This window comes from Corvus moneduloides, chromosome 29 (genome assembly GCF_009650955.1).
Source record: "Corvus moneduloides isolate bCorMon1 chromosome 29, bCorMon1.pri, whole genome shotgun sequence".
Lineage (NCBI taxonomy): Eukaryota > Metazoa > Chordata > Aves > Passeriformes > Corvidae > Corvus > Corvus moneduloides.
The window spans coordinates 855183-877573 of record NC_045504.1 but is presented as its reverse complement, the minus strand read 5'-3'; the positions used below and the strand labels follow the sequence as shown (position 1 = coordinate 877573).

At 66.9% G+C, this 22391-nt stretch overlaps 5 protein-coding genes across 5 annotated transcripts; 2 read left to right on the top strand and 3 right to left on the bottom strand.

Annotated features, from left to right (window-relative positions):
- Nucleotides 1-954: 954 nt before the first annotated feature.
- On the bottom strand, nucleotides 955-8465 carry TRIM46 (tripartite motif containing 46). The gene is made up of 10 exons (XM_032093694.1): nucleotides 8309-8465; nucleotides 6659-6914; nucleotides 5783-6126; nucleotides 5127-5270; nucleotides 4910-5005; nucleotides 4539-4792; nucleotides 4325-4446; nucleotides 2152-2451; nucleotides 1770-2067; nucleotides 955-1635 (listed from the first exon to the last, which is right to left on the bottom strand). The coding sequence occupies exons 1-10, from the start codon at nucleotides 8369-8371 to the stop codon at nucleotides 1260-1262; spliced, it is 2253 nt and encodes a 750-aa protein (XP_031949585.1). The 5' UTR covers nucleotides 8372-8465; the 3' UTR covers nucleotides 955-1259.
- Nucleotides 8370-10787, top strand: KRTCAP2 (keratinocyte associated protein 2). Its single transcript, XM_032093379.1, has 6 exons — nucleotides 8370-8715; nucleotides 8760-8972; nucleotides 9475-9629; nucleotides 9905-9968; nucleotides 10206-10272; nucleotides 10583-10787. The coding sequence occupies exons 1-6, from the start codon at nucleotides 8370-8372 to the stop codon at nucleotides 10701-10703; spliced, it is 966 nt and encodes a 321-aa protein (XP_031949270.1). The 3' UTR covers nucleotides 10704-10787.
- Nucleotides 10788-11405: 618 nt separating this feature from the next.
- On the top strand, nucleotides 11406-12132 carry DPM3 (dolichyl-phosphate mannosyltransferase subunit 3, regulatory). Its single transcript, XM_032093592.1, has 2 exons — nucleotides 11406-11516; nucleotides 11824-12132. Exon 2 carries the CDS (start codon nucleotides 11830-11832, stop codon nucleotides 12115-12117), a length of 288 nt encoding a protein of 95 aa, XP_031949483.1. The 5' UTR covers nucleotides 11406-11516; nucleotides 11824-11829; the 3' UTR covers nucleotides 12118-12132.
- A 2446-nt stretch (nucleotides 12133-14578) lies between these two features.
- On the bottom strand, nucleotides 14579-17288 carry SLC50A1 (solute carrier family 50 member 1). The gene is made up of 6 exons (XM_032093704.1): nucleotides 17181-17288; nucleotides 16167-16244; nucleotides 15944-16067; nucleotides 15712-15870; nucleotides 15527-15646; nucleotides 14579-14983 (listed from the first exon to the last, which is right to left on the bottom strand). The coding sequence occupies exons 1-6, from the start codon at nucleotides 17243-17245 to the stop codon at nucleotides 14882-14884; spliced, it is 648 nt and encodes a 215-aa protein (XP_031949595.1). The 5' UTR covers nucleotides 17246-17288; the 3' UTR covers nucleotides 14579-14881.
- A 1121-nt stretch (nucleotides 17289-18409) lies between these two features.
- On the bottom strand, nucleotides 18410-21640 carry EFNA1 (ephrin A1). Its single transcript, XM_032093697.1, has 5 exons — nucleotides 21509-21640; nucleotides 19968-20263; nucleotides 19805-19870; nucleotides 19502-19552; nucleotides 18410-19177 (listed from the first exon to the last, which is right to left on the bottom strand). The coding sequence occupies exons 1-5, from the start codon at nucleotides 21607-21609 to the stop codon at nucleotides 19059-19061; spliced, it is 633 nt and encodes a 210-aa protein (XP_031949588.1). The 5' UTR covers nucleotides 21610-21640; the 3' UTR covers nucleotides 18410-19058.
- Between the last annotated feature and the right edge of the window lie 751 nt (nucleotides 21641-22391).

The window sequence follows — 22391 nt, the reverse complement described above, 5'->3', positions numbered from 1 at the left end:
TGGCCACCCTTGGGACTCCCCAGTAATGTGGCAGGAGTTTGCTCTAGGCCCAGCGGGGAGATGGCCGGTCCAGCAGCCCCCTGACACCCTGTGATGGGGTGGCAGTGACCACGTGGCCGGGCAGAGCACGGGTAGGACCTGACACGTCAGCACTGCCCGGGCTGGGCAGGGTTGGTGCCTGCTGGCCACGGCCCAAAGGGCAGCCCGGCCCCACGGCCCCCTGGTCCCCTGGACAGCCTGGTCTCACAGCCCCATGGCCAGCCCAGCCCCACAGTCCTGTGACCCCACAGCCAATCCAGCCCCAAGACCCCTGCTCCCTTGGCACCCTGACCCCATGCCTAGTCTGGCCCCACGGACAGCCCGGCCCCACGGCCCCCCTGTGGCAGGGAGGCTCCGGAGGAGTCTGGCATCGCAGTTTATTGTAGGAAACCGTGAAAATACAGCGTTTGTTGTAACAGAACCCAGGAGAAATGACAGCAGCTCGGACGGATCCCGGCGTGGGACTGCCGGCACAGCCCCCGCGGCACTGGGGCTCCCTGGCGGGTCGGATCCGGACCCCGCAGCCCCAGCCCCCCCCGGCTGGGTGCAGTTTGGCACCGAGCGGTGTAACGGGAGCCAAGCGTGGCCCTCAGAGCACGTGCAGGCGGGGCACGGGCAGGGCTGGCCAGGCACGTTGCTGCCCAAGGACAGGGCAGAGCAGGGGGCACTGAGGTGCCCAGCAGCCCACGGGAGGGACCCCACGGTGGCTGTGCCCAGGGGCGGTGCCTGGCTGCAGCCAGATGATCCACATTGAAAACGAGCCATTTTACAAAACATCTTCACACCTTGTTCCAGCCCAGCCTCCCCCCGCCCTCTCCCCCGCCCCAGCTGCCTCCCCCACCCCCAACCAGCACCCAGTCTCTCCACTCCACTGTCACCCCACTGTCACTTTCCACCCCCCTCCCTGCGCAGCCCCGTCCCCCTCCCTGACCCATCTCTAGGGCTGACCCTCTGCCAGCCCTGCCCACAGCCCCAGCCCAGAGCAGCCTCGGGCTGAGCTGGAGCTAGGGGCAGGCGGACAGGGTGAGGAGGGGACGGCAAAGCTGTCCCCGTCCCCCCCATCCCACAAAACAAACACCTGGCCTGTCCCCAGTGGTGGCAGGGCCGGGGCCACCCCTTCTATGCTCTGCTCCCTGCCCACTTGTGTCCCCCCCAGGCCCTGGCACTCGCGGGGTGCCCGGGGGGCAGAGCCGGCGGCGTGCGGGGAGCGTGGGCACGGATCAGTCCAGCTTGGCGAAGTTCCCGATGGTCACTTTCCGCTCCTGCTTGTTGGCCACCAGCTCCTGGAGGTGCAGGGCCCCCCCTCCGATGAAGCAGAAGGCAGGGCAGACGGGCCCCGAGCAGTCCACGCCGCACTCCCAGAGCTCACGGAAGGAGACGGCGTCGTAGAAGCTCACCTTGCCCCGCTCGTAGTCCAGGCAGATGCCGATGCGCGGGGGCAAGGGCACGGTGCAGCCGTTGGGGTCGCGGGATGTGAGGGCTGAGCCGTGTGACAGCAGGATCTTGCCCATGCCGATGGTGAGGAAGGCGTAGGGAGGAGGTGCCTCCACTGTTGTGTCCTCTGCCCCACTGTCGTGGCCACTGTCGGGGTCGTACCTGCGGAGGGGGGACAGGTGAGTCCTGGTGCCAACACCCACGGGACAGGCTGGAGCTCCCCTCACACCCCAGTGCCCGCTGGGGAGGCAGGAACAGGCAGAGGACACCCTGCACCCCCAAACCACCCCGCTCACCTGGGGCTCACCACGTCCTGTGGCACCTGGAACCACTCCTGCAGTTTGCTCTCCAGCCCCACGCCCACCTTCACCAGGTAGGAGCTGGGGTCCACGCAGCAGGCCCAGTAGCTCTTGCCCTGGGTGATGGCCACGTCGCCGATGACCAGGTCGATGGACAGGTGGCAGCTGGTCATCAGGCGCTCGGCCGCGAAGAGCATGGGGATGCCGGGGACGCTGCGCACCGCGCGCTGGTCCTTGCTGATGGCCAGCCGGTCCCGGTTGAAGCCCCAGCGGTTGTCCAGGAAGAAGTTGAGGACTGTGGGGAAGAGAGTAAGAGGAGGGTGAGCAGGACAGCACAGCGGGGCACTCTGGGGTGACCCAAGCCCGCATCCCCTCTCACCCGGGGCAGGTGGCGTGTGCAGGTAGATGTCCTCACTGTAGTCCCCGAAGCCCGCCTTGTTGTAGCCCTTCACCCGGAGCACGTAGACGCTGTCGGTGTCCAGGTACTCGACGAGGGCGCAGGTGCCCCGCACCTCCTCCCGCCGCTGCCACAGCTTCAGCCCCTTGGCCTTGGTGTCGGTCTTGCGGAACTCCACCGTGTAGTGCCAGGCGGGCGGCGAGTGCTGCGGCAGCCGCCAGCACAGGAAGATCTGGTCGTAGGTGTAGGTGCGCTGCGTGTCGATGACGGGGGCCTCGGGCGCTGCGGGGAGAGGCAGCGGCGGGCATCAGGCAGCATCCCCTGCCCCGCAGGCGGGGAGGCGGCCGGACGCAGGGAGGGGGCATTCCGGGATTCCGGACGGACTGACGGACGCACAACCAGCAGAGTCTAGAGGGATCTGACTGCGGAGACCGTGTGTCGGCACCGGAGGAGAGCGAGAGTCAGGGGGACAGAGGAGCTGCTGCTGTGGGGCTCCAGGGACCAGACAGGCTGAGTGCAAGTCGGGAGGGAGGAGAGAGAGAGAGAGAAAGAGAGAGTGGAGGCAGCGGAAGAGGAGGAGGAGGAGGAGATGGGGATGGAGGGTGGTAGAAGGTACTGGCAGGAACAGAGGCAGGGTGGGAAGGAGAGATGAGGGGATGGCGGGTGGGAGAAGGGTAAGGGAAAGATGGGAATGGGGCAAGGAAGAGAAAGGAAACAGAATGAGGAGGGAGGTAGAAAAGGGGCAAGGAGAGGGATGGAAATGGGGAGAGGAAGAGGACAGAAATGGGGTGAGAGTAGGATGGAAATACAGAAAGAGGGAGAATGGAAATGGGGCAACAATGGGGCAAGGACAAAGTGGGAATGGGATGCAGGAAGGGACAGAAATGGGGCAAGGAGGCAGATGGGAACAGGGCAAAGGGGGAAAGAAATGGGACAAGGAGAGGAATGGAAATGGAGTGAGGAAGAGGATGGAAATAGGGTGACAGTGGGACAGAAATGGGGTGCAGAGAAGAACATAAATGGGGCAAGAATGTGGACATAAATGGGGTGAAGGGGGAACAGATATGGGGCAAGGAAGGGGATGGAAATGGGATGAGAGAGAAGAAAATCGAACAAGGAGAGGGGTGGAAATGGAGCAAGGAGAGAATGAAAATGGAGTGAGAAATGGGGTGAGACTGGGACGGAAATGGAAAGCGGGGGAATGGAAATGGGGTGAGAAGGAAGTGGAAATAGGGCAAGGATGGGGTTGAAATGGGGCAAGAGAGAGTGGAAATGGGATGAGGAGGGGGGAGAAAATGGGGTGATGAATGGGGCAGAAGTGGGTGAGGATATGGACAGAAGTGGGGTGACAGTGGAACAGAAATGGAGTGAGGAAGGGGATAGAAAGAGGGTGAGAGGGTACAGAAATGGGGTGAGAGGGGGGCAGAAATGGGGCAAGGAAGGGGGTGGAAATGGAGCAAGGAGTGGGATGGAAATGGGGCGAGAGGAGGATGGAAATGGGGCGAGGATGGGGACGGAAATGGAGTGCGAGGGGGTGGGAGGGCAGGAGGAGCGGCGGCAGATGGAGGAGGCAGAGCCACCGGCTGCCAGCGCCGGCGGGCAGGACGGGGATGGAGGATGGCGGCGGAGCGGGGCCGGGGTGGGAGCGGGATGGAGGGATGGAGGGATGGGAAGAGAGAGCGGGGCGGCTCTGGGGCAGGGGTGTGACTTGCCTCAGTTACTTCGGTGACGCCTCGGCAGCGGCCGCAGCCTATAAACAAAGAGAGGTAGAAGCAGGTCTGAAACGTGTCGCCAGCGGGTCCGGCAGGGCCCCGCGGCTCCTGCCCTGCGGGAAGCGCCTGCCCGGCAGTGGGGCAGCTCCGTACTCACCCTCCGGCACTCCTGCTGCCCTCACCTGGCACCACGGCCCTGCCTGTCTGCCCCTGGCCCGGATGCCCTGGCACAGGGCAGGGCAGGGATATCTCTGGGGGCTGCTGGGGCGGGGGCTGTCCCTGACGGGGAGGGGGCACCGGCAGATCCGCGAGCGCCTGCCCGAGCGTGGCCCTGGGCAGCCGCGGCTGAGCTGGAGCTCCGAGGCGGGGAGGGACCCGCTCTGCCCGCGGGGGCTGCGCCTCGGCACGGGGCACAGCCGGTGCCCGGGTGCCGCTGCCTTTACCTCGGATGAAGGCCAGGTCGGTGAGCAGCTTCAGCTCCCTGCTGACATCCAGCTGGAAGTGGCTGAAGGAGGCGTTGGCTGCAGGACGGAAGCTCTGCAGCGAATCGGTGGCCCTGAGGATCCTGCAGCGCAGGAGAGAGGGGATGTCACGGGGACGCTTCGGGCACCAGAGGGCCCTGACCCCCCCAACAGCCCCGTGCCCGCAGCCCAGCACCTGTTGTGCAGCTGCTTGGCAGCCTGGACAAAGCAGGGGTGGTCAGTCTCCTTCAGCACCTCCTGAGCATAGCCCACCATGCCCGAGTTCTCCAGCATGGCCTGGTGCTCCCGGATCTGGCCGTGCAGGCTGGCCAGCCGCTCCTGCTGGCACTCCTCGATGGCCTGCAGCAGGGTGGCCCGCTTCTCCTCCAGCATGGCACAGAGCCCCTGGATCAGCTGTGACACCTCTTCCTTGGCCTGTGAGCCGTTCACCTGCCGGGCACAGACGTGGCAGGGTCAGTGTGTGGCATGTCCTGGGACCAGAGGGGACTGGGCTGGCTGTGCCACCTAGGGACAGCTCAGGGACAGACGGGCGCCCTCTGCCCCTACCTCAGTGTGCTTCACTGTCTCCTCCAGCTCGGCAATCTGGGTCTGCACCGTGTCCTGGCTGCTCAGGATGTAGGCGAGGCTCTTCGTCAGCTTCTCCTGCAGGAAGGTGATGAGACGTGGTGCCGGCAGACACCGCCCCACACCCCCCATCTGCACCGGGGCTCTGCGGTGCCCCCAATTCCCCACAGGGCCCCAGCTCGGCCCCAGCAGCCCTTACCCTGAGGGCTTGGTAGGCGCTGAGCACTGGGGTGATCTTGTGGCTGGTGTGGGTGCGGCGCACACGGCAGAGCTGGCACACCAGCCGCTGGCAGGTCTTGCAGTAGTGAGTCACCTCCTCCTTGTGCTCCGGGCACATCAGCCCCTGCGCGGGCACAGCGGGGCTCAGCGGGGTTCTTCACCCCGCTCCAGCCCTGCAGAGTCCCACCCCTGCACCCCCAAATCTTAGAATCATGGAATGGTTTGGGGTGGAAGGGGACCTTGAAGATCATCTTGTTCCAACCTGCCTGACATGAGCAGGGACATCCTCAACTCGACCCCGTTGCTCAGAGCCCCACCCTGGCCTTGAACACTTCCAGGGATGGGGCATTCACAACTTCCACGGGCAACTTGTTCCAGTGCCACACCACCCTCACTATAAGAATTTTTTCCTAATATCTAACCTAAACTTACTCTTTCAGTTTGAACTCACTGCCCTTTGTCCTGTCATTCCAGGCCCTTGTAAATATTCTGGCCCCACCTTTCCAAAAGTTCCCTTCAGATACGAGAAGGCCACAATCTGGTAACCCCAAAGCTTCTCCTCTCCAGGCTGAACAAACCCCATTCTCTCAGCCTTAATCCCCCATCGGGGCAGGAGGACCCATAGGGAGGCCGTACCTTGGGGCGGAAGGTGAGGGTGGGGGGCGTGGGCTCGTGCTGGGCTTTCTGGGTGCCCCAGGGGTGGTAGAGCTTGAAGCACTCATTGCAGAAGCTGGACTTGCACTCCGTGCAGCCCTTGGTGGCCTCCAGCTGCGGGGGCTTGCAGAACTGGCACATGATGGCTGCGCTGATGTTGATGGTCTGCCGGTACCGCTCCACCACCCGCTCCAGCGTTAGGTTGCGGAAGAGGCTGCCCAGGCCCCGCTCGCCCAGGTCCACGTCCCGCTGGCAGGCGGGGCACGGGAAGCTGACGGTCTGGGGGTGCACAGCACCCCGCTTGCGCCCTGGGTAGGTGCCAAAGCCTGTGGGAGGGAGGCAGGGAGGGGGTCAGCAGGGCATGAGGCCAGAGTCCCTCAGCCCTCCTGATGTGCTGTCCCCATCCCCATCTCCATCCCTTCCAGCTGTCCCTGTTCCCAACCCCTCCAATTATCCCTGTCCCCATCCTCTCCAGCCATCCTCATCCCCTCTGCTGTTCCTATTCCCTCTGCCATCCCCTCCAGCCATCTCCCTCCCCTCCCTCCATCCTGTTTCCTCCAGCCATCTCTGTCCTCATCCGCTCCAGCCACCCCTGTCCTCTCCAGCCATTCTTGTCCCTTCTGCTGTCCCCATCTCCCCTAACCATTTCTATCCCCTCCAAACATCCATCCCTGTCCCCTCCAGCCATCCCCCTCTCCTTCAGCCATCTCGGTCCCCTCCAGCCATCTCCACCCCCTCCAGCTGTCCCCAACCCCTCCAGCCATCCCTGTCCCCATCCCCTCAGCCACCCCTGTCGTCTCCAGCCATCCCCATCCCCTCTGTTGCCCCTCTCCCTTCTGCTGTCCTCTCCAGCCCCACCTGACTTAAGGAGGCGGTCGAGCCGGTCGGGTTTGGGGACAGCCCGGCGGCCCAGGCGGGGGCTGCGGGTGGACGGGGTGGCTGCAGGCGAGGTGGGCTCGGAGGTGGGGTCGCAGCACAGGTGGCCGTGCTGCAGTAGCACCTCGCTGGCACACACGTGGCACACGTTGTGGGTACAGGGCAGTGCCAGAGGCTGCTTGTACATCTCCTTGCACACCGGGCACACCAGCTCCCGCTCCATGTTCTTCATGCTGGTCTGCGGAGAGAGCGGGAGTGTCACCCCCCGGCGGCAGAACAGGGCCGAGACCAGATGGGACCAGCACCAGGGCCAGGACCAGCACCAGGGCCAAGATCAGCATCAGGGCTGGGACCAGCACGAGGACCAGGATCAGCATCAGGACTGGGATCAGGGCCTGGGATCAGCATCAGGACCGGGATCAGGCTGGGACCAGCACCAGGGCCAGGATCAGTATCAGGACCACGACCAGTACTGGGACCCAGGCTGGGATGGAGACAAGGACTGGAACCACCATCAGGGCAATGATGAGGCCTGGGACCAGCAACAGGGACAGGATGAGGACAAACACTAGGACCAGCACCAGGATGAGGATCAGGGCTGCCACTGCGATGAGGAATGGAGCTGGGATCAGCAGCAGCGCCAGGATCAGGCCTGGGAGCAGTATCAGGAACAGCACCAGGGCCAGCACCAGGATGAAGCCCAGGGCTGGACTGGGGATGGGAACTGGGGCCACACCACGACCAGGACTGGGGCCAGCACTGGCACCAGGACCAGCAGCATGGTCAGGATCAGGATCAGCACTGGGACCAGCACAGGGATGGGGCTGGGGGCTGAGGCTGGGATCACAGCAGGGTCAGGATCGGGCCTGGGAACAGAACCAGAGCCAGGACCAGTATCAGGACTGGGGCTGGGGGCGAGGATGAGCGCCAGGGCCAGCATCAGGCCAGGATCAGGCCTGAGACCAGCAGCATGGTCAGAATCAGGACCAGCACCGGGATCAGAACCTGGATAGGACTCAGGCCTGGGATGGGGATGGGATTGGGGCTGGGCCCAGAGCAGGGCCAGGATCAGGCCAGTATCAGGACCGGCAGTGGAATGGGGATGGCGGCCACCACTGGGATCAGCACCAGGATGGGGCCCAGGGCTGGGATGGGAATGATGGCTGGGATGGGGATGAGGTCCAGCACTGGGAACAGTGCCAGGATGGGACCCAGGGCTGGAATGGGGATGGGGACTGGGATGGGTGCTGGGATTGGAACTGGGATGGAGAGGGAGATGGGGGCCAGGGTGGAGATGGAGGCTGGGATGGGGACTGGGGCTGGACCCACAGCAGAGCCCGGATTGGGCCCAGCACTGGAACCAGCGCCAGGACCGGGCTGGGCACCAAGATCGGGGCCGGGATGGGGCCGCCCCCTCTGCACCCGGTGCTCCCGGCTCGACCGTGGCTCGGTGTGGGGGGGTCTCGATGACGGCCCTCCCCGGAGGTCGCTGCGGTGAGTCGGGGTGCGGGTCCGCTGCCCGCCCACCCCTCAAGGGCATCGCCCTCCCCCCTCCGTCCCCGCCGCGTTGCCACGGCGACCCGGTCCCGGAGGACCCCTGTCCGCCCCCCCGCCGCCACCGCGGCCGCTCACGCTGATGCGGACGAGCGCGTCCATGATGGAGGTGAAGGTCTGCAGGTCCTCGCCCTCGGCCATGGCTCCGCTCCCCGCGCCCGTGCCTGCGGCGGCAGCGGCAGCAGCGGCGGCCGCGATCACCCCGGTGTGTTGCAGGGAGCGGCGGAGCCGGGGGGGAGGGCGGGGGGTGGCGGCGCGCATGCTCGGCGGCGCCCGCCCCGCCGGCACCGGGGGGCGGTGGAGGCACCGGAGGGGCGGCACCGGTGGCGGGGGTCGGCGCGGAGATGCTCTCACCGCACAGGCGGGCATCCCCCGACGGGCGACGCTCGGGGAGAGGCGCCTGGAGTGGGCTGCGGGCAGGATGAGCGTGGCACTGGTACCGGCGGTGCTGCCGGGGGGGGTCCCGGGGTCGGTGCCGGGGCCGGGTGCGGGGGTCCCGTCCCCGCGCTGTTCCTGTCCCGGCCGCCAGAGGGCGCTCCGTGCGGCGGGGACGTTGCAGTGCCACTCCCGGCCGCCGGGGGGCGCGCGCGCCGCCGCGGGGGCGGGGAGGGGCGGGGCCGCGCGCGCACGCGCAGTGGCGCAGCCCGGTGCTGCTGCCGTGTCCCCCCTGCGCGCGGCCGCAGTGCGCGTGCGCGGAACGGCGGCACCGGGAGCGGACCGGGACGGGCTGGGGACACCATGGGTAAAGGGGGGCACGGGGGGGGGGGTAACGGGGAAACGGGGGGGAATGGGGGGGCACGGGGACAGCGGCGGTAATGGGAGTACCCGGGGGCAAGGGGGGCACGAGGGGTAACGGGGGTAATGAGGGGAGGCGGCGTAACGGGGCAGGTGGGTAACCGAGGCGGGAGGGGTACCGGGGGTAGGGGCGATAGCGGGGGTAACGGGGGCAGGGGGGAGGGGGAGAGTGAGGGGTACCGGGGCAGGGGGGCACGGGGGTAACGGGGGTAACGGGAGCGGGGGGTAACGGGGGCGAGGGGAGTGGAGGGGTATTGGGGGCACGGGGGTAACGGGGCGGGCATTAACGAGAGTGGGGGGGTAACTGGGCTGGGGGAATGGGGGAATGGGGGAATGAGGGGGGTAGCGGGGGCGGGGAGCACGGGACGGCCCTATGGATGCAGGCTGGGCTCAGGTCCCGGGCCCGGTCCTGGTCCTGGTGCCGGTGCTGAGTCGGCCCCGGGGCGCAGCCGTAGGCACGGGCACGTCCCTGGCACTGTCGTCGCTGCTGTCGCTGCTGCTGTTCGCCGGGATGCAGATGTATAGCCGGCAGCTCGCCTCCACCGAGTGGCTCACGATCCAGGGAGGGCTGCTGGGCTCCGCGCTCTTCGTCTGCTCCCTCACTGCATCCCTGGGGACCGGCAGTGGGACCGGGGGACAGAAGCGGGGCTGGCGGGGAGTGGGGCCAGAGCACCGTGTCAGGGGACTGGAAACGGAACCAAAGGGGTGGTGGGGAGCAGGGCCAGGGGCTGGGAGTGGGTCCAGAGGCTGGGAGCAGGGCCGTGGGATGGGAGTGGGGGGACGGGAGCAGGTCCAGAGGCCAGGAGTGGGGCTGGAGCAGAGAGGATGGGAGATGGGAGGACAGCAGGATCCCGTTCTGTCCCTTAACCCCACAACCAGGCCTTCAACAACCTGGAGAACCTCATCTTCGGGAAGGGCTTCCAGGCCAAGATATTCCCCGAGAGTAAGTGCTGTGGGAGCTCAGGAGGGGAGCGGGAACACGTCGGTGTCCAAAGGCCTGTGGAAGGGCTGGGGGTGCTCCAGCAGTGAGACTGGATGGTCCCAGCCCTGCCCTGGAACTGTGGCAGCTCCCCTGGAGCTTTTGCTGGGCCTGGGGGAAATGATGCTGCTGCTGCAGCCACGGCCTCCCCCATCACCGGGGGCAGCCCTGCAGCATCGTGTGTCTCCTGGTTCTCCACAGTCCTCACCTGCCTCTTGCTGGCCCTGTTCGCCTCTGGCCTCATCCACCGGGTCTGTGTGACCACCTGGTATGTCCAGAGCTGCCCTGGAGGTTGGGGAGCGATCAAGGGGACCCCGACGGATCACGGGTGACACTGGGAGAGGGACGGGATGGTGGGCAGGGCCAGGACTGCCAGAGACCCTCAGGGGGCTGGCAGGAACGGCAGCACAGTGGGAGCCAAGGGAGGGTGTTCAGGAAGGACAGGGGAGAGTGGGATCCAAGGGGGAAGTGTTGGTGTAGGAAGGGCAGGGGAGTGGGACCCAGGGAAGGTGTTGGGATGACCCTGGCGTGTTCCTGTGCCCAGCAGCTGAGCACCCTCTTTCCTTCTGCCCTCGTAGCCTCATCTTCTCCATGGTCGGTCTCTACTACATCAACAAGATCTCCTCCACTCTCTACCAGTCCACAGCACCCGTCGCTGCTCCTGCCAAGGCTGTCGGGAAGGGCAGGAAGAGAAATTGATGTCCCGATGCCCCTTCCTGGGGCAGCCCCCTCCCTGTGGCCGATCCGGGACTCCCCCCTGCCCAATAAAGCCATTTCTTTGTAGCTTCTTGTCCCCTTCGCCAGCTCCTGGCCCTGTTCCTGCCCCTGCTGTGCACCAGTGTGGCTGGGAGTGGCCCTGGAGCCTGGGGTAGGTTCTAGGTTGCCCAGGGAAGCTGGGGGTGGCCAAGGGGGGCAAGATGTGCTGCTGGTATCTTGTCTGCCCAGACCTGCAGGGGAGGAAGATCCCAGGGGAGCCAGGCAGGTTGGAGCAGACTCTGGAGCGGGCAAGGGGGCTGTGGGGGTCCCAGTGGCTCGGGTTGCAGCCCCAGCTGCCACCAGACTGCTGCGCTGGCACAGCCGAGGCTGCTGGGTTTGGCAGGGGATCACAGACTCATCTGTGCCTTCCACAGGACACCGTGGGGGGGGGCACCGGGGCTGCTCCGGTGGGGGGGTGGGAACGGCACGGTCCCTGCAGCTGTGGGAGGGTGGACGGGACTCGCTCCCACGCCAGGCCCCTGGCACCCCTCCGGCCGGACGTGGAGGAAACCAGATGCTTCCTGCGGCCCCGGCCGCGGCCGACAAAGCCCGGCGCTTCCTGCGGCACCGGGAGCGGGGCCGGACCCGGGGTCCCGGCGGGGTCCCGGTGGTGCCGTGCCCCGCCCCCAGGGGGCGCCCGCGGCCGCTCCCCTGTGGAACTACAGCTCCCGGCAGCCCTCGCGCGCGGCGCTTCCGTGACGTCACCGCCGCGCCGAGCGGGGAGCGGGACCAGGACCGGGAGCGGGACCAAGCCAGGTGGGGGCGGGGCTGGGCCCGGGTCTTTGAGGGGGGGGGGGGGCTCGGAGGGGTGCGGCCGGTACGGCCGGTGCAGGCCCAGAGGGGTTTGGGGCCGCGCTCCGGTCAGGAGCCCCGGGGAGACTGGGCCCGGCGCGGGGCGGCCCGTCTTTCCCGGCTCCGCTCTCCGGGCTTCCCTCCTCCTTCCTTCTCTGCCCCTCCCCCCCGCCCCGCTTTCTCCCCCCGTCCCCTCTCTCCCCTTTTCCCCCTCTCTCCCCTCATGGGTCCCCCTCTCCCCGCTCCTGTCTCACAGCCCGTCTCCCCTCAGGCCGCCATGACCAAGCTGGGGCAGTGGCTGTGCGGACTCGCCCTGCTGGGCTCGGCCTGGGCCGCGCTGGCTCTGGCCCCGCCGGGGCTGCAGCCGCCGGCCCCGCTCCGCCAGGCGCTGCTGCCGCTGCCCGTCTACTTGCTCGTGGCCTTCGGCTGCTACTCCCTGGCCACCGTGGGCTACCGCCTAGCCACCTTCAACGACTGCGAGGAGGCGGCCGCCGAGCTGCAGGAGCACATCAGGGCGGCGCGGGCCGACCTGCGGCGGCGGGGGCTGCGCCTCGGACCCCAATAAAGCCCCGGGACGGCAGCTGCCGGTGCTGTTCTGTGATGCCGGGACACGGCGAGAGCGAGGGGCTCCAGGGACACGGGGGCCTCCAGGGACGCGGGGGCCTCCAGGGACGCGGGGGGCTGTGGGCACTGAGAGCCTCGGGCGCTGCTGGAAGCCGCCCCGGGGGAATCACTTGGCTCTCCCGGGAAATCGCTCAGCTCTCACCGGTGTGAGGTGGGGGTTCGGGGAGGGTCTCTGTGAAGGGTGGGGTCTCCATGCAGGCCCAGTTCTCCCACCACTCTGAGGGGCTGCAGGGAACCCCCACCCCGTCTTGCCCTGCCTCTCCCTCCCTGAGCTCCCTGGAACCTGGCTCTGGAGTTGGATGCGGTACCAGGCCGTGCCCCAGAGCCCAAGCACATTCCCGGCTCACATCCCCGGCAGGTGGGAGCTGGAGGAGCTCATCCCATCCTGCTGGCCGGATTCCCGGGAAGGAGGAGAGGGACTGGCAGGGTGGAGCGGGCGACACAGCCTTTAAATCGCGGCGTGGTGTCCCCCCTGCCCCGGCAGCTCGAGGGGAGCTCCCCCGACTCCTCTGCCCATCCACAGCACCACACTGGGCTTCACTGGGAAGAGGGAGGGCTGAGGGGCTCTGTCTGGGGGGGGGCCCGCTCCTGGGGACCCCCATCCCTGCTCTCTGACCCGATGTGCCCGGACCTGCTGCCCTGGCAGCCGCCAGCTCCTCCAGCCAAAGGAGCTGGGGATTTTAATTAGCAGCTGTGTATCCTCTGCAGAAAGGAGCAGTTGGGAGCGGGAGGGAGGATCGGGTTAATTAGCAGGAGCAGCTAATTAGCTGTTTCCTGAGCAGCAAAGGCTGGTGGGAGCAGGGTGGGAAGCTCCAGCACTCGCTGGCACACGGATGCTTGGGGGATGACATTGCCCTGGATTTGGCCACGTGGGGCCTTGGTGGGGTCAGGACCACAGCACAAGGACAGGAGTGCACTGACGGGGCTACTGACGGCCCTGTGCGGGCTACTCAGGGTCATCAGGGGCTACTCAGGGTTATCAGAGGCTACTCACAGCCAACCAAGAGCTCCTCATGATCATTCAAAGGGGCTACACATATCCATCCAGCGGCTACTTGTGGTCATGCAGGGGCTACTCATGACTCTGCAGGCTACTCATGGCATCCAGCCCCATCCTGGGGCTACTTGTGGCCATCAGGGCCTACTGAAAGCCCTCTGCGAGCTACTCAGGACCATCAGGGGCTACTACTCGTCACCTAGGGGCTACTCACAGCCATCTGTGAGCTACCCATGACCCTGTGCAGGATACTCATGGCAATCCAGAGCCTCTACTCATGGCCATTCCGTGGCTATTCATGGCCTTCAAGGGGCTACTTGTGGTCATCCAGGGGCTACTCAGGGCAATCCAGGCCCTCTACTCATGGCCATCAGGAGCTACTCCCAGCCCATGTGCCAGCAGCCTGGCGGCAGCTCCTCCCTGCATGGCAGCGTCCGAGAGCTGCCTCTGGCCTGGCACGAGTGGCCACGTCACAGCCGCTCCCGGCACGGGGCAGCCGGAGCGACCGGTCGGCAGCCAAGGCGTGTCAGTGGGGAAAGCTGCCCTTTCCCGAGGCTGTGGGGCCAGGCTGGGAGCTGCTCCCACTGCTGGGGGGAGCGGGGGGCTCCTCCCCACTGGGCCGAGTCCCGGGAGCAGCCAGAGCTCCACAGGGGCAAGACAGAGCACGCTGGGAGCTCGTCCTCCCTCCCTTGGCACTGTGCTCGGCTCGGCCCCGTCCCTCTGGATGGGTTTTTCCAGGCTGTGTGTGAGGTGTGCACAAGCAGCTGAGGCACAGCCACAGCTCCTGCCGACATCGCCGGCACCGCATCCTTCATCCCAACGGTGGCATCTGGCCGGAGTGTGGGCTCCTTGGTCCTGGGGTTCTCCTGCACGGGGTGGGGGTCACCTTCCACGAGGCTCTGGTGTCTGCTGTGTGATTTGGCCCCTCCTGCCTCTCCACCGAGGCACCGGCCCGATATCTTCATTCCAGATCGCTGTTAATTGGTTAATCGACGTAGGATCGATGCTTGATCCAGGTCCGCTCGATCCACGGGGGTTTAGCAAGGATTCCCATCGATTCCCAGTTCCTGGCATGGTGGCTGCTTGTCAGCTCCACCGGCTTTTACCCCCACGCTGTGAGGGGTGGTCCCGTAGCTCAGGGGGGTCAGAGCAGAACCCCGGCAGCACTGTCTTCCCTGGGGTTCCCTTGTGGCCCCATCCCAGCCCTCTGCCCAACACCAGGGCTGATGCCTGGTGAGGGTTTGCCAGAGCCCAGGGGGTGTCAGGATGAGCCCCCCACCACAAGCAACCCCTGTATGGCCATAAGCAGCCCCTGGTTGGCCACAAGGAGCTCCCAAAGCAGCTGTAGGGCCAAGAGCTGTACCATCCTCTGCAGCAGCACCAGGAGGGAGGTACAAGAACCAGGCACTGGGAAGTCTCTGATTTATTAAAAGGCACTTGAATCCGTACAAAAGAGACACCTGAGCCCCTGGAAGCCCCATCCTGGTGCCAGGCAGGGCCGTGGGCATGGAAAACTATCCTCCCACCCTGGGATGTGAGGGGCTTACGGCACCCCAAAGGCATCGCCAAGAGCTCCCCGGCCATTGCTGAAGGATGCAGGGCTGGAGGCAGGAGGTCCTTCCTGGTGTCCCACTGGGAGTGGCCAAGGGGACAGTGGCGGCGGTGGGGCCAGCCCAGGCCAGAGTTGGGGTGCTCCTTAGGGGACCTCTCAGGCGGGCAGGGAGCTGTAGGGCTTGTCCTGCTCTGGCCTGTACCGCCGGAAGAGCCAGAACCGCACGAGGCTGGTGACGATCCCTGGCACGTTGGGGACCTGTGGGAGGACATGGGGGGAGAGTGGATGTACCCCTCCCCCTGCAGTGCCGGGGGAGGTTTATTGGCCCCATCCCAGCTAATTAATTAAAATCAATAGTCATCGTGCTGAGCCTTGTCACCCTTGGCTGGGTGACACAGGCGGTGCTGAACAGGGCCGGCCCCAAGCCAAGTGCTCAGCTGAGCCATGAGAGGGGAATGGGGTGGAATGGGATGGGATAGAGTGGAATAGGATGGGGTAGGATGGGGATGGGATAGGATGGGATAGGGCAGAGTGGGATGGGATAGGGCAGAGTGGGATGGGGTGGGATGGTTTAGGGATAGGGTGGAATGGGGATGGAGTGGGGTGAGATGGGAATGGGATGGGGCAGGATGGGATGGGATGAGATAGAGTGGGGTGGGATGGAGAAGAGTGGAATGGGATGGGGATGGGACTGCGTAGGATGCAATGGAGCAGGATGGTTTGGGACGGGATGGGGATGGGATGAGATGGGATAGAGTGGGATGGGATGGCACCCCTTGGTTTTCCACCACCCCAACCCACTGTGATGTAGGGGTCGTGGAGCTGCAGGCCATAGAGTGTCCAGCTGCTGGAGGCCACGAAGGTGGTGACGGTCAGGGGAAAGGACAGGCACCGTGTCGACTTGCTCCGGACAACCTTGGCCTGCAGGAACAAATGTCAGGCAGGGCCTGGGCTGGCAACCCCCAGCTCTGTCGAGCCCCACACACCAGGTCAGCCAGCGGTGACAGGTACATGGTGATGGTGAAGATGCTGCAGAAGAGCCCCAGGTGTGTCAGGCGCGTCCCCGTGTCAACCAGGATGGTGAAGTAGCTGTAGCCAGTGACCACCACAGCCAGGAGCAGCAGGACCTGCAGCAGCACGGAGCGCTGGGAGGAACAGCAGGGGGATGTCAGGATGAGGATCCCCCATCCTCCCCATCACCCCAGGCCCCTGCCCCACCTTGGCGGGGCTGTAGTAGAGATACACCAGGATGTAGAGGGTCTGCAGAGCTGCCCCGATGGCGTTGACCGTGATCAGTGTCCCGTCCCCCTTCAGGCAGCCGTAGCCCAACCAGCTCAGGTTGCTGCAGGGACATGGCACAGGCACTTGGCTGCAGCCTGAGGATCTCCCCTGCCCCTTGAATATATGTGACCCCCCTCCCTAAGGCCCGACCCCGCTGTACTTGGCATCAGTGGTGAGGAAGGGCAGGAACTGGATGTTCTCCACACTCTTGGTCGCCAAAATCTGGCGCAGGTCAGACCTGGGGAGAGTGGGGGGCAGCGGCCTCCTGGGTGCCTGGCAGTGCTGGGGTGGGGCACTGCACCCCTCCACTCTCCTCCCTCTGCACCCCCCAAACTGGACTCAGTACCATCCCCATCACACCCCCAGTCCCTCTGCACCAGCTATCCATGGCCTACTGCACCCCCAAACTGGCCCTGGTGCCCTCTCTATTGCACCCCCCCTATGGCACCCACTGCACCCCCAAACTGGCCCTGGTGCCCTCCCCATTGCACCCCCAACCCTCCCACCAGGCCCCACTGCACCCCAAAACCGGCCCTGGTGTCCTGACTGCACCCTCACCCCCCCCATGGGCCCCACTGCACCCCAAAACCGGCCCTGGTGTCCTGACTGCACCCTCACCCCCCCATGGGCCCCACTGCACCCCAAAACCGGCCCTGGTGTCCTGACTGCACTCTCGCCCCACTGCACCCCAAAACCGGCCCTGGTGTCCTGACTGCACCCTCACCCCCCCCCATGGGCCCCACTGCACCCCAAAACCGGCCCTGGTGTCCTGACTGCACCCTCACCCCCCCCCATGGGCCCCACTGCACCCCAAAACCGGCCCTGGTGTCCTGACTGCACCCTCACCCCCCCATGGGCCCCACTGCACCCCAAAACCGGCCCTGGTGTCCTGACTGCACCCTCACCCCCCCCATGGGCCCCACTGCACCCCAAAACCGGCCCTGGTGTCCTGACTGCACTCTCACCCCCCCATGGGCCCCACTGCACCCCAAAACCGGCCCTGGGGTCCTGACTGCACCCTCACCCCCCCATGGGCCCCACTGCACCCCAAAACTGGCCCTGGGGTCTGCCCCCTTGCACCCCCAGCGCCCCCGGCCCTCACTGCACCCCCGAGCCGGTCCCGGTGCGTTCCCCATCCCCCCGCCCCCGCCCGGGGCCGCCGCCGATCGCTCACAGGCCCGTGGCGAACATGGCGAGGGTGGCGGCCAGGCAGACACCGGCGAGCACCGCCGGGGCCATGCCGGACACCGGGCACCGGCGGGAGCGCGGCGGGGGCGGCGCTGCCCGCGGCGGGGCGGGGCGGGGCGGGACGCACTACCGGGGAGGGACCGGCCGCGCACCGGGCGGGGAGGGGCGGCGGGGAGCCGGCACCGAGCGGGGGGAGCAGCGCCGGTACCGTCGCGACCGCCCCGCGGGCACCCGGGCGGCAACGGGGAAAGCACCGGGGCCGGTTTGAAGGGGGGGCGGGGAGCTGGGGGGAGCAGCCCGTGTGTCTCGTGTCTTGAGTGCCCCACTCCAGGCCTGGGGTCCCCAAGTCCAGGGGCCTCGTGTCCTGGTGTCCCACGGGTCACCCTGATGGCCCAGATTTCACAGCCCTGGGGTCACACATCCCCGTGACCCCAGCTTCCCACGCCCACCCCCCTCCCCCTCCAGGTGTCACACATCCCTGTGACAGTAACTCCTCAGGATCCTGCAGCCTGGGATCCACATTTCCATGGGCTTCCAGTCCCAGGGTGCCTGTGACCCCAAGATCCCGCCTCTCCACAACCCTCCATCTCTAGGGTCCCCCACATTCAGATGCCAGGCATCCCCGTGACCCTAGTTCCCCAAGATCTCACCTCTCCGGGACCCTTGCGCTCCCCAGGGTTCCCAATTCCAGGGGCCTCAAATCCCTGTGATCCCAGCTCCCTGCACCCCCACTGTCTCACACCTCAGGGCCCTACATCCCTGGGGTCACTCCTTTGTGATCCCCCATCTTTATATCCGTGAGATTCCCTCCCTTCCCAAGGCCAAATGTCCCCAGGGACCCACCGGCCCTTGTGGGGGTCCCTGGGGTGCAGCCAGGCTGCAGCCCCTGCCCAGCCCCGGGGGCTCTGGCTCAGCCCCCTCCTCACCACCGGTGGGATCTGTCCCATCCCATGGGGTCTGTCCCACTCCAGCGGGGTTTGTCCCAGGAGCCGCTGCCCCCCACCTGGAAGCTCACTCCCGTGCAGGGGGAGGGGCCCCCACGCTCAGGGGAGGCCTTTGTGTCACCAGATAAAGCCAGGGACAGTGCCAGCCACTGTGGCACTTGGCCACTTTACAGCCCCGTGCAAACACCAGCCAATTAATTAATTAACCAGCCCAACCCCCCACAGGGGCTGGGAGAGCCCGGCCCAGGAGGGTGGGGGACGTCTCAGGAGCTCAGTGTGGTTTCGGTTATTTATTCCCGACAATGGTATAAAAAGTCCCGTGTTAGAAAGCTGTACAAAGGGGGTGCTGAGGGGCCCCTCCGGCACCCAGCGGAGGGGAGGGATGGGGAAGGGCCAGGGGATGAAGGATGGAGTAGGGGTGCAGCACGGTGGGGAGTGGGATGTTTCTTAAAACCCTGCTCCCCTGGCTGCGGGGCATCCCCAGCCTGTCTGTGCTCCCCGAGCCAGTGACACTGGGGGTAAGCAGCCCCCTGCACCGGTGTCACCTGGCCACCCCCACGTCCCCGCCTGCAGGACACATTCCAGTCCGAGCCCACCACGGGGAGAGCCCCGAGGGTGGTGGGCAAGCTCAGCTGTGGGGCAGGGGTGCCAGCCCCCTGCCCCTCTCCAGTCCAGGGCACTTTAGCCCCTCCAGCTCCAGGCTCCCGCTCGGCCTCTGGCTGCCAGGACCATCCTGGAAGGGCCAGGGAAGCCTGAAGGCTCCAGCTGCTCCGATGGCTTTGGGCCCTCCAGCCCCATAATACTGACAAATCCTTTCCTTGCCCAGACGTGCGCAGGGCAAGGCACCCGGGGCAGACATGCGGGGACCACGAGGGTCCCCAGTGGCCACAGCCTTGGTGGGTCCGGGCACGAGGGGCGGCTCAGAGCCCCTGCGGCACCAGGAGGGGCAGGAGGAGGCTGATGAAGGTGAAGGGGCGGCTGCTGCTGCGCATGGCTGAGTTCTGCCCCACGCTCCTCAGCACGTGTGCGGCCGCATCATCTGCGGGGGAAAGAGAGGAGCAGTCAGCACCCCCAGAAGACGAGCTGTACCCCAAACCAGCAGCACATCACCCCTGCAGAGGGTTGCCACCAGCCTCGGTACCTCAGCCAGCTCCAGAGCCCCCCAGGAGAGGCAGCTGGGCTTAGCCCAGTGTCCCTGGCAAACCCCTGTCCCCCCATGAGGGTGGCTGCGCTCAGGCCACTGCCCCCCCACCTGCCTCACTCCCCCCAGGAAGGTAGCTGGGCTCAGCCTGGTGCCCCCCAGAACCCCCTGTGTCCCCGGCAGGGAAGTTGGCTCGGCCTTAACCCACAGCCCCCAACACACCTGCCTGGATCCTCCCCTTCTGTGTCGAGGCCGGGGCAGGCGGTGCCGGAGCTGCGGAACAAACAGGGGGTCACGCCAGGGAAGGGCAGCACCCCAACCTTCCCAAAATCCTGTTTCACTGTGGGCTGTTCCCCCCCCACCCCCACCACCTTCCCGGCCAAGCCGCGCGTGCTCACACCCCGGGCTGGCCAGAGGCCACGGCCAGGCCGTGACTCAGCGCAGCCAAGGCCACACTGGGCACCGGCGCCGAGAGCGGGAAGGGGAGGACGCGGAGGGGAGCCCTGAGGGGGTGGTGATACTCACTGCCTTTGCCTGTCACCGTCACCTTCAGCTTCAGGCAGGCTTCACCGTGGTGGTGGATGGGCTTGGCTGTGAAGGAAGAGGCAGGTTAGGCAGGGGTGGGGGGAGCCCGATGGGGATTCCCTGCAGCACCTCGGAGCCCCCCCTGCAGCCCCCCAGCACTCACAGATGTAGTAGTAGCTATGCCCCTCCTTGAACTCCTTGCCCAGCGTGAAGGGAGTGAAGCGCTGGAACTTCTCCGAGAATTTCTCGGGGCCGTGCAGGGCGCTGGGCTTGTCGCATTCCCAGCGGATCTGCTCCTTGGAGCGGGGCTTGCAGGCCTGGTACTCCTCAAGCTCCACCAGGTACAGCGTGTAGCGCTCCATGGCCCGGGGGTCCACGCTGCCCTCCTCGTAGTGGGGGCAGATGATGTCCAGGTAGTCATTGAGACGAACCTCCACTGTGTAGTCACTCCACAGAAACCTGTGGCCGGAGGGAGGGCAGGGGGGTCAGCTCCGGGTTAGGGGCCTTACTTGCAGCCCCAAATCCCGCACACCCAGGGGGGCCAGCACCCTGCCCACGGCAGTGCTGGGTGGGGGCACCCTTGGGTCCACCCTCTCCTGTGCTGAGCCTTGCGGCACCTGGAATAGTTTTGAAAGGACAACCCCTGCTTCACTCTCCCTCCGGCTTGGCCCCCCGGCAGTGAGTGGTGAGCGCACCCCACTTCCCAGCGCTTCCCGAGAGCTGGGGAGCAGGGAGGGGACCCGCTGGGACGCGCACCCTGCCCGCACCCTGCCCGGCCCAGCGCTGCCGGAGCAGGAGGCGTCGCGGCTCTCGCCGTGGGGCAGCCAGCCCGGCTCCAGCTGCGCCCCACACCCCAGCCGGGGGGGGGCACGCTGGGGGCCCTCCACGGGGTCCCCATCTCGCTGGCTGTGGTGGCCTAGAGAGGGCTCAGCCACCCATGGGGGCACCCCCTGCTCCCCAAACCCGGTGGGGGGACCCAGAGGACACAGCCCTACAACCTGGGGGAGTCCTACAGTCGTGGGAGACACGGCCTGGGGAGAGGGGAGAACTCCCACAATTTGGGGAGGGACTGACTTAGGCCAGGGAGAGAGGGGAAGCCCCACGCACCCCCACGAGTGCCTAAATGTGGGGCACCCCCACAGCCTGGGGGTCTGGAGAGTGAGGGGGGCTCCCCGAAAGCCAAGGGGGACACTCGTAGAGCCTGAGAGAGGTCATGCCCTGGGGGAGCACGCCCACAACCAGGGGGAATCACGGCTCAGGAGGGGGCGGAGGCACCCCTAGAGCCTGTGGGGCTGTTGCTTGGGATGGGGTCCCCCCGCAGCCCCGGCGGCCGGTGAGCGAGGGGGGCCCTCGATCCAGGTCTACCCCCCCGCACATCCTGCCCCGTGTTTGTCAACACGGTCCCCGGGGCCGGCGCCGGGGCTGGCGCCGCGCCCCCCCCGCGGGAAGGAAGCGGCCCCTTCGCACGGCCCTGGGAACGGAAAGGCCCCCCCGGGCGCACCTGGGCCGGCCCCGCCGCCCCCCGCACGGCCCCGCCGCCCCCGCACCGAGCTGCGCACCGGCCCCGCCGCCTCGTCCCGCCGCCCGCTCCGCACAAAAGCCGCCGGGGAGCGGAGCGGCGCCGCCCGCGCCCTCGGGGCGGCCGGTGCCTGTCCCGGTGCGTGTTTGCGGGGGGGGTCCCGGTGGGAAGCGGGGGTCACTCACCGGGGGTTGGAGCTGTTCCAGAACACCGTGTGCCGCTCGGCCGCCGCCGCCCAGCACAGCCCCAGCCCCAGCAGGGCCAGGGGCACCCCCGGCTGCCCCATCGCTCCGCGGGTGCTGCGCTTCACGGGCGGCCCCTCGCCCGCCCCCGCCTTAAGTACGGCCCCGCCGCCGCCCCGCCCCCGCCACCGCCCCGCGCTCGCACAACAACACACGGGACGAGGCGGGGGGGGGGGACACACACGACACACCCCCCACGGGTATCGATCAGGGGTCACAAACCACCCCCACACGGAGACCAGCACGGGCGGGAGCACGCACTGGCGAGCACCAGGACCGCCACCGGGCAGGGGGACACAAACCCTCCCTACCGGGACCGGCACTAGCCGGGACACAAACACACACCTTCCCCCACACCGGGACCGGGCAGGGGGACACAAACCCCCGCCCCCCTACCGGAAACGGCACCGGGTAAGGGGACACACTCCCCTCGTACCACACCCTCACCCTGCTCTCCAGGTCCGCCCCCCTCGATGCTCACACGCCATCCCCCTGCAGGAGACCGGCACAGAGCAGGGACACCCCCCCACAAGTGACCCACACCAGGTAGGGGCCCCACACACACACCGGCGCGGCGTGGGGGGCAGGTCCTCCCCGGCAGCACCCACCACCCACGGTCCCCCCTGGGGTCACCTTCACCTGGAGCGCGGCCCGGGCTGATCCCCACAGAGTGACCTCGGAGGCCCAGGGAAGAGTGAACCCTCCTTACCAGGAAGTCTGGCCGAGGGTGCAGGATGGGAGCTGTGGGTGCAGGACAGGGGGCTGAGGGTGCAGGGTGGGGAGCTGTAGGTGCAGGACGGGGCTGTGGGTACAGGATGGGGGGCTG